Source organism: Nematolebias whitei, chromosome 19 (genome assembly GCF_014905685.2).
Source record: "Nematolebias whitei isolate Nwh7 chromosome 19, NemWhi1, whole genome shotgun sequence".
NCBI lineage: Eukaryota > Metazoa > Chordata > Actinopteri > Cyprinodontiformes > Rivulidae > Nematolebias > Nematolebias whitei.
This window is the reverse complement of record NC_056516.1, coordinates 10,264,211-10,274,695: the sequence shown is the minus strand read 5'-3', so window position 1 is coordinate 10,274,695 and position 10,485 is coordinate 10,264,211. Positions and strand designations below refer to the sequence as shown.

The following is a 10,485-nucleotide window of genomic DNA, read 5'->3' as shown; positions in this document are numbered from 1 at the left end:
ATAAGCGTTTTAAGCCCTTCCCACACTCTTGCAATAATCTGAACAATGTTTCTAAACTCTAAACGCTCTAAAGAGCACAGCATGTCATGATTTCAGCTCTCTGCCTCGTCTGCTCTTTGCCACCTGCAAGAGCTCTTGGCCACGCCCACCTCTCCACTCTGCATGCTGAACAGCTGATCAGCTGCAGCAGGAAGTTTATCCTGCAGTGTGGGCTGCAGAGAGCTGCAGGAGGTGCTAAGTAATTTAAAATAATTTATTTTAAATAAAAATTCCATGCCGATCGTGCGGCTCATCCATCAGTCAGCCAGTTGTGTGTCATGTCCGATCTTATTTTGAAAAAACCGCGATAGAGTGAGTCCACAATAAACGAACCGTGAAGTAGTGAGGGACTACTGTACATTTAGATAACTGGGATTTCCCAGATGATTTAGAGCGTAGCTTCGCGTGCGGACAGGGGAAGTAGCAAAAAGTTAGAGTTCTTCTAAAACCATTGTTAGTTAATGGTCCTGCTCAGGAAAGTTCTTCAAATTAGTCTTTAGTAGTATATTTTAGACATTTCCTTCAAGCAAACAACAGATGAAATATTTATTTATTATTAAATTGACAAAATCCAAAAATTACCCATTTTTCTACTCATGCTCTAGCTGCTCATATTTCACTACACTGCGTTGTGACTTAATCCTCGGTTTGATGTGACAGGTCTCATTTATCCATTTGTGTTACACAAACTTGGCTTTTCACATCAAAACGTAAAACTCTGGCGGCTGTCTCAACCTTCACGTCCACGTGAGTGTCGGACTCGAAGCTGCATCGAGCTCAGCCTGTCCAAAGAGATCCAAAACATCAAGAATGAAGAAACCGTGCTTCTGAGAACCAACAAGTTTGGCATCAGTTTTATAACCACATGCTGAGAACTGAGACGTCGTCATCAAATTATAAAAGAATTGTTAATTTGCTGCACTGAGCACACCAGGACAAACCCTCAGCATAAGCTCATTTCCAAACCTTTCTGCAGACAGTCAGCTCAAATAATATTCCCGCTCATCAACAATCACCTGAACTGACAGTGATGCGGGCCTCTAATTAACGTCTTCAGAGAGCAGAAGTGGAATTATTATGCTTCATCCAATCACTTAGGAGACGCTGGTTTCGGGGTCAAGAGAGCAGAACGGTTCAAGTTATGCACAATCATAAACCCACTCGCAGCTGTCGCGACATCTTAAAACTCTGGCCGACTCAAAACGGTTTCACTAACCACAATATTTGCACCGCGGAGTGTAAAAACATTAGCAGACTTCTGTATGACAGCCTTTTTGAACTGAGAGGGCAAGTGTGTGTGTGTGTGTGTGTGTGTGTGTGACGGTGAAAACAATTCCCAGAGAACCTGAGATGTGTGTGTTATAACAGATTGTCATGGAAGGTTGAAGGCCGTCCTCAGGGGGATTCTAGGCCAGTAAAGGCAACATGCTGAAGGTGTAGGTGAAACACGTGTAGTCTTTCTGTATTCACACCCGCTCACACACACTCAGGTACGTGCCTGCCCACACACAAATATGAGTTATATGGGAAAAGAGACAGACGCACATTCCTGCGGTGGCCCTCAAAGGAAAGGGAATTCCCAAATCCTGAGAAATAACACACTCTCCTGATGAAAATCCGCAGAAATGTTTTAATACGAGTCGCGGGACTCTTTGCACAAGACTTATGGAACGGCTGCATGCAAACACGAGACATCATTTGTCAGAATGCTTTACAGCCTGTCACAGCCAAGTATGAAAACTGAAACAAGATCTTTCGTGAAGCCGTAGGTTTTATGCAAAAGCACTAATGCTTCTGAGCTCATAGAGAAGGCCTCGCTTTGATTTGTTGCAAAGCAGCCACTTTGAGTCTATTTCAAAGGTTTGCATCACTTTCTAACACCCTGTTGCTCTTCTTCTACCTTTGATTCTACCCATCTTCTCATATCTTAAAGTCTTTGGTGGACCATGTTATCCAAGCTAAATCTCTGTCTCACCGATGGGAAAAATGTCCTTTCAGTGTTTTAGCTAACTTTTTATTCTTCAACCTCACTCTGACAGAAACTGTGACTGTTTGGTTTTTACTGCCACTGAAATGCTGCCAAATGGAATTCATCATGTTGGTTTGAAAGGAAAGCAAAAACCCTGAGTGGGGCGAGGTCACTCAAACTGCCGGGAGGAGGAGTGTCCACCTTTACAGACTGTCGAACTTTGATTCCCCTGAATGTACCAGCCGACGGTGTCTGTCAGTGCATTCACACGTACACGCTGAGACGCTGATGTGCGCAGCAGGGAGCGCGGAAAATAAAACTATTTCTGGTTCTTCGTCAATCTGTGCGGCGATTTTTACGAAGACCATCCTATTTATAATAAGATGATCAAAAACAATTACTAAAACACCTTTTCAAGGTTCAATACCTCAAAATTAGTTCTAACTTCTGCTTTTTGACAATATACAATTTATATAACTATACTTTCATTTTGATACTAGCAAATATAGCTGTAATGAGAATTTATAAGCAACATATTTTCAGCATTATTAATGTGAATGTTTATGAAGCATTCATCCATTTTTCTTTCGTGCATTTTTGGTGTGATTCTCATCCTGCAGTTTTCAGCTATTTCAACAAATCATGTATCAAAACATTCAGCTCTTTCAGGACAATCCTGCTATGACTTTTGATATTGGTGCAACTTTAGCTTTTTGAAATATTTAGCCTTTTCTGCCATTTATAGAAACTGAATTGAGCTCATTTTACATCCTTCAAACCTTTTACTGCTCCTTTCACGATTTGTTCTGCTTCCGCTTCTTTCAGCTTCTTTGTGCAAATTTAAACATTTTCAGCTACTTTCAGCTAATTTCAGCTGTTTTGTGCTTTTTTTCAGATTCTTTCTGCTAACTACAACATTTTTGTGCTTCTTCTGACTTCTTTCTGTTAATTTCAGCTTGTTATGATCCGTTCAGCTTATTTATGCAAGTTTCAGCTTTTTATACCATTTCAGCAACTACGTATATAGCTAAGTTAAGCTTTTTCAGCTAAATCCACATTTTTTGCACTCATTTGAACTTTTTTCAGCTTAATTCAACAAAAATGGGCTCTCTCCACGTCCTTCTTGTAATTTCAGCTTCTTTCTGCATGTTTTGCTGTTTTAGGTGGGGTTTTTTGTTTTGCTAATTTCAGCTTTTTTCAGATAATTTCTACTTTTTGTGCTAATTTCTGCTTCTTTCAGCCTAATTGGGCAAACATGTTATTTCTGCTTTCATGTGCTTATTTAAGCTTGTTCTACCCTTGCAGCTACCTTTTTAGAAAATATTTTAGCCAATTTCAATTGTTTTCAGATTAATAGTTTTTCTTGGTAATTTCTGCTACTTTTAGTCTAATTCATCTCTTTCTGCTAATTTCAGTTTGTTGTGCTTCCTTCTGCATTTTTCAGATAGTTTCAGCTTTTTCTGCTATTTTAGCTACTTTTTAGCTGTTTGTGCAAATTTTAGATTATTCAGCTAATTTGTCATTTTTTAGCTAATTTCAGACTTCCTTCTTGTAGGTTAAGCTTCTTTCTGCCTTTTTGGCCACTTTTTACATGTTTTTTGCTCATTTTAGCTAATTTCCTAATTTGTGTACTCATTTCTGCTTAATTTAACCTATGGTAATTCAGAAATATATGTGCTCTTTTTGCTTTCTTCTGCTAATTTAGCCTTGTTCTTTTGTTTCAGCTACATTTGCCAGGCGGATGTGGCTGAGTGTTTAGAGCAGTCGTCCTCTAATGCAAGAGTTGGGGGTTCAAATCCACCAGCAGTCACATGCCAAAGTGTCCCTGGGCAAAACACTGAACATAGCCTCTGATGTGTGTCCCATCAGTGTTTGAATGTGATAAACTCTGGTTAGTCTCTTTAGAATGATTTGTTCCATTAGCTTTGTAGAGATCTAGTAGAGAGCTGTATGAATGGGTAAATGAGGCACAGATTGTAGTGTAAAGTGCTTTGAGCATCTTGAAAGAAGATAGAAAGGCTCTATATAAGTACAATCCATTTACATTTCAGCATGTTTTTAGCTAATTTCAGCTCTTTTTCAGCAATCCAAAAAAAAGTTCAATCTGGTCCTCTGGACATTCAAAAAACAAGAAAAACAAAAAAAACAAAAAACAAAGCAAAAGAAACGTTTCGTCTCTCATCCAAGAGACTTCCTGTCTGAGGTGCTGTTTTCAGCTCAGTCTCTTAAATAGCACCTTCTCAGAGTGGATCAACCAGTTTGCTGCTGAAAACCAAAACCAGCTGATAATAAGCATTCACACTGCATTTTTGCAGCAAATGCAATTTCTCTAGTTAATGTTAATTATTATTATTTTTTTCATTTACCCTTTATTTATCCAGGTTATTCTCATTGAGCCACGAGAACTCATTTTCAAGAGAGACCTGTTTAGGGAGCACATGGTGGGGGTTAAGGGCCTTGCTCACCTACCCCACCCACAATTTTGATGTTGTCGGGGCCGGGGCGTGAACCGGCGATCTTCGGATCACAGGCCCACCTCTCTAACCTCTGCGCCACCACTCCCCCAGGAGTGTTAATGTTCAGACAGAGAAGATTTTCTCTGATTGACTTCTGTGATATAAATATTTCCCCAATACAAAATAAATTCTTCATGGTATTTAATAATTAGCGCTGATGTTTGCGGCTATTTAATAAGCTTTTTTGTATCTGATGTTCTTGAATAATTACCAGCTAGAGGCAGATAACCGGATTTTTTTTTTTTTTTTTTTGGGGGGTCGTGTGGTTTTATAGAATTATTTTTTCCAAAAAGCACTTGTTATGGTGCCATAAATATCAAGTGTGAAAGCTTTCTGTTTATTAAAGTGGGAAAACATTTCATCAACAGATTGCACGTCTTTTGCCAGTGCAGTTCTTGGTTTAGTGCATTCTTCTAATTTACAGAACCCTCGTAAAAAAAAGGCCTTTGTACCTCAAACTTCGCTGCGAGCTACACAGTGTCTCAGTTTGGTCACATTTAAATCAACTATGCATTTAGAGGAAAACCCACTCAGACCTACTGTTTGTAAATAACCATCAGTGTTAAAAAGCATCATATTCTTAAAGGCAACACTGTCTGGGACATGCAGCTTGAGTGCAATGTTATACAGCATATAGGCTCAACTTACCAAAACAGGGGCCACCTGACTGTGGTCAAGAGGATTTTGATGTTTGCATTTCTCAACATTGAAATTTTGTTTTCATACCTGTTTGGAACTGTATTTCTGCAACAGATCAGCTTGATGAATTTGTATATAAATACTATGTTGCAACTGTGTTTACACTTTTTTCAGCAAACAACTGTATAATGGTGCATCCATCATTTAAGTCCTGCTTTGGGTGAAGCCAACGGGAGTAAGAAGGTTCTCAGCTGTGGAGTGTCTGCTTCTGCAGCCTGCATGCTTGTGGAACAGCATTTTTGTACTAAATGATTACTTGAGCAAGACGCAAGTGAATTTTGCTCTTTGCATCCAAACTAAAAGAATTTTGTTGAATGAGATGGTAAATGGACTGTACTTATACATTTCTATCTTATCGAGATACTCAAAGCGCTTTACAACAATCTGTGCCTCATTTACCCATTCATACATCACTCTACTAGATCTCTACAAAACTGAACAAATCATTCTAATGAGACTACTCAAAGCTTTAGATCACATTCATACACTGATGGGACACACATAAGAGGTAACGAGGGGTTCAGTGTCTTGCCCAGGGACACTTCAGCATGTGACTGCTGGTGGATTCGAACCCCCAGCTCTTGCATCGGAGGACGACTGCTCTAACCACTGAGCCACAGCCGCCCACAGATGGGAGGTGCGCAGCGACGTCTAGTCGACAGGAAGTACTGCTTCAGGGGTAAGTTGAGGGATTTTTACAGAGGCTCCCAAGTGTAAAGCAAAGCACCACCTAGTGAGCAAATAAGTAACAAGAAAAAACATTACCGAGTGGAATGCATTATTTTATGAAATGATGTATACGGGATTAAAGTTGTAATTAATGAGAGTCGATGTTCCCCCTAAAGAACAAGAGAGTGTAGTAAAGTTAAAGTTATGGGAGCATTTTAATTTTTTTTAGCGCAGTATAAAAAAGTAGAAGGATTTTTAGGCTTTATCAGAAATAAAAGTTTTGTGACTACACCAAAAATTAATAAATAAGTAAATAAGGGCCGTCAACATTAACGCGTTAACGCATGCGATTAATCTAAAAAGATCAACTCGTTAATATTATAATGCAGATAATATTCCCTCTAAGCTGCGCGCCTGTGCAATCGTGCACTGCTCGCACATTCTTTGTGCACAAGAAAATCTATGCTGCAGTTGCGAACTGGGCATCAGCCCAAGCGCAGCGGTCTCTATAACCTGTCTGAAATGTGAGCAGAGTGGAGGGAGGACCCCACCCCCACCCCCCGCGCTGGTCAAAACATCAAAACAGACCTGTGTCATGTGATTTGTATAGCGACAACGGAAGTTTACGAAGAGATAAAAAGTTCAACCAATGAAATCACAGCCGAATTTTCATTCCAGCCAATCAGCATTTTCTGGAGTTTCGGCGCTACGTGCGAAGGAGCTAAGTAGCTACAAATAACTTTGTCTTCCAGCGTTTTTCCAAGCTTTATACTGCATATGTCATCGCATACCGAGGAATAATATTTGACGTTGTGGATTTATCACAGAAGTTTATGATCGTACAACATCAAACAAAGGTGGTAAGTAGCAAATCCCACGACTTGTAGCTGCTTTAATCATGCTAAGTGTTAGCAAACAGTAGTGCTCGGTGTACAACTGTATATAACTGGATGGTCAAAGGAAAAGTTTACAAGACAGTGATGAGACCAGCTATGTTGTATGGTCTGGAGACAGAGACATGGACAAAAAGACAAGAGACAGAACTGGAAGTGTCAGAAATGAAGATGTGGTTCTCCTTAGGAGTGACAAGGATGGATAAGATTAAGAATGAGATCATCAGAGGAACAGCACAGGTTGAACAACTGGGAGATAAAGTTAGAGAGACCAGACTGAGAGGGTTTGAACATGTCCAGAGGAGGGACAGTGGTTATATTGGTAGAAGGATGTTAGAAATGCAGCTGCAAGGAAAAAGACAAAGAGGATGCAGTTAGAGATGACATGGACGTAGATGGAGTGAGGACAGGGGACACACAGGGATGCTCAGATGCTCAGGGAGCTTGTGTGTTTGCTCAGACACATGAAAAATTAGAGGGAACATTGCATTTACATGTTTTGATCATATAGATGACACTTAATGAGACATTTGAGTTAACAATTATAAATTAATGTTTGAAACAAAATGTCTTCTGCAAATCGTGCTGAGTATAAATACCTGGAAAACTGTTTGATTTGAGACAATAAAACATTTTCTTCAACATTTTATGAAAACCTGCATATTTACATTTCAAGCTTACAAAGTTAAGCATAGTGATTAATCAGATTAATCACAGCCCCAGAGTGTGATTACATTTTTTAATCGATTGACAGCACTAATCAAAATAAAAACAGACAAAGATAAACGTGGCTGATTTTTCCGCAAAGCCAACACAAGGGTTAACACTGAAAAGCTTTGAAAGCTGCCCCTCATCTGGACACATTAGAAAACTGGGGCAATGTATTCTAGTATCAGATAACTCACAGCTATACTTTGAAGAACCACATGTGGACCACTTGTAGACCCCCGTCTGGAATTAAATGAGTTCGCATTTTTAATTAGCTGAGACTCCTTCAGGGTTCTCTTACCTCTTTGCTGATAAAAGTTTTTCTTGTCAGCTGTAAGAGTTTTGATTGTTCACCCGTTTCTGCAACTTTCACGGTTTCATTTTAATTGATTTGTGTTTTTGCAAAGCATCAACCTGAATCTACCTGACAGAATGTAGGCTGCTAGATTTGAACTTGGAATAAATGTGAAATGTCTTCTTCCATTGAAATATCACCACACTGTCTGAGTGTGTGTAACTTTACATTATCTGTATAAATACAATTCAATTCAATTCAAAAATACTTTATTAATCCCAAAGGGAAACTAACTGTTGTTGTAGCTCATCTTGGTTTCATTAGAGTTGTTCTAGATGCTGATGATTTAGGGCAGGAATGATCTCTTGTAGCAGTCCGTCCCACAACAGATCCGAAGAAACTGGCTGCAGATGCCGATCCATCCACCCAGATCCAGCAGACCTCTCGTCTTCTTGGGCAGCAGGACTGCCTGAATGCCAAGCGGAACTCCTCCCTGAGTGATGGCCATTTCTCCCGGCAGCCTGCCGAGCCCCTCGTTACTGCGGACTTAACTGCAGGTGCCGGGGGACAATCTCAGTCCTCCTGCTGTCACGAGGCGTTTCCCGCCGCCTCCAAGATCTCGGCGGCCAGGCACTCGAGCACAGCATCCAGGTAGACGGTTATGCATCTATGGCACCTCCTTTTCAACTCATTTGGGATTTGGTGCTGTAGCTGAGGTCTTATTTGACCTTTGGAGGTGTTGACCAGCAGCTCCCAGTTGTAGAAAACCACCTTGTTGTCATGGTTATGCATCATAACAAATGTCCAAAAGTAAAAAAGTTTTCAGTAAAAATCCTTCCAGTGGCACAGCATCTGATACCAGAGGAAGTAATCATCCGAAAAAAACTCTATTTAAATCCAGAAAAATTAGTTTTCACAAGCAAAATCTCAGAATGAATGAACAGAGCTACTCCAACATGCAGCCACCTTGGGCAACACAAGTCTGTATTCTCCTAAATATGTCCCTGAAGCTTTTTATTGTTTGTTGACGGTGCGTTTTGTTGAGCCTGATATATTTCCTTGTTAAGGTTGAGAGGATCTATGTTTGTTTTGTGTCTCTTGTGTTGTCTGTCCTGCACAGTGTTTCTCCCACATGTGAGCAGCTCCTCCTCTGCCACCTGTTGTCCTTCCTCAGGTGTTTGCGTTTATCCCTCGTTAGTCTCTTTATATCCTGTTTCGTTGTTGTTCCCCTGTCCATGGATTGTACAGCATCATGTTCCTGTCTCCCCCTGTGAATCCTCATCATGTATGTAAGTTTGCTGCCACGTCAGCCCTTTTTGTTTGTATTAATAAATATTCTTTATTTTATTCTTGAGTTCTGTCTGCACCTGGGTCCAACCACACCACAAACCTTGACAAAGGTTTAGGATATTAACAATGTTTGATGATGGCGGTAAACCTTAACACGTGGTTTGATTATTCTGAGTATGCCAAAATAATAAATCATTCATCAGATGATTGAGGGCTCATGACAATGTTGGACTCATTCTAGCATTTAACAGAAACACGTCTTTTTCTTTCCTGATGATGAGAAAGAAGCATCAGAAGTTCCCTGGCGCAGCACAGAGATGTGCAGGGAAAACGTCAGTCCTGGTTGTAATCATCACAGTAGCTGGTTTCAAATGAATAATTTCACAACACACCTACAGCGTATGAACGCAACAACATATATTACTGAGCGTGCTCCAACACACATGCACGTAGAGACACACAAATACTAAGAGAAGGGCTGATTTTCAACTAGTTACTCATCTAAAGTACTCAACTCCCTTCCCTCTCTCAGGGGTCCCGCTTTGTAACCTTTCTGAGGCCACAATCAACCCCCCACACATCTGCTCCCTCTCATACACACACCCTGTATACACACCCTTGTACCTTGGTGCTCCAGAGTTTGACGGTCCAGTCAAAGGAGGACGTGATGAAGAGGTGGGAGAAGTCTACGGTGCCCACCGCACTGTGGCAGCTGATGCCTGTAACGGGCCCCTGGTGGCCCTCGAATATTTCACAGATGCCTGCTTTACTAGAGAAGCACAAGCCAGAAATAGATGTTGAAACTTTGGCCCAAGCTTAGTGGGGTTTATTTGTTTATTTTTAACTTAAAATGGGCAAGTAATTTTAAAACAGTGAAAGACCTAGATGTTAAAATGCCCTAAATGTTTATAAAAATAATAAATGAAGTACAGTAACAGCTGACCAACCTGCCATGTCTGGATGCTGTGTACACAGTACCCTCCTCACTCCCCACCACGTAGTTGTTAACATCTCCTGTGGGGAAGGCCATGCCTGTCACCGCCACGGGCTTGGACTTATTGTACACCAGTTCCATGGTTTCCTACACACACGTACAAATAATAATTACACATTTAATAAATGGAAAATATGGCAATAATGAAGTACTGTAGTCCCTCGTGTATTGCGGTGGATCCGTACCCTAAAGACCCATGATGAGTGAAAAAACGCAAAGTAGGAATACTAGTACAAGTAGTAAGTAGTAGTTAATTTTAGTATATACATATATACATATATATATATATATATATAAATAAATACTGTGTATATATATTTATATATATATGTATATATATAAATATATATACATATATATATATATATATATATTGTGTGTATATATATATATATGTATATATATATACATAT

General features: G+C 40.0%; 1 protein-coding gene across 1 annotated transcript in view; it reads right to left on the bottom strand.

Moving 5' to 3' along the window:
• The window catches only part of LOC119425621 (cytoplasmic dynein 1 intermediate chain 1), a 99,665-nt gene that overhangs the window by 19,185 nt on the left and 69,995 nt on the right, over positions 1–10,485 (bottom strand). Inside the window, exons 13-14 of the mRNA XM_037693156.1 lie at positions 10,026–10,159; positions 9,703–9,847 (exon numbers count right to left, since the gene is read on the bottom strand). Of these exons, the coding sequence (XP_037549084.1) occupies positions 9,703–9,847; positions 10,026–10,159 (279 nt within the window). The remainder of the gene's footprint in view (positions 1–9,702; positions 9,848–10,025; positions 10,160–10,485) is intronic.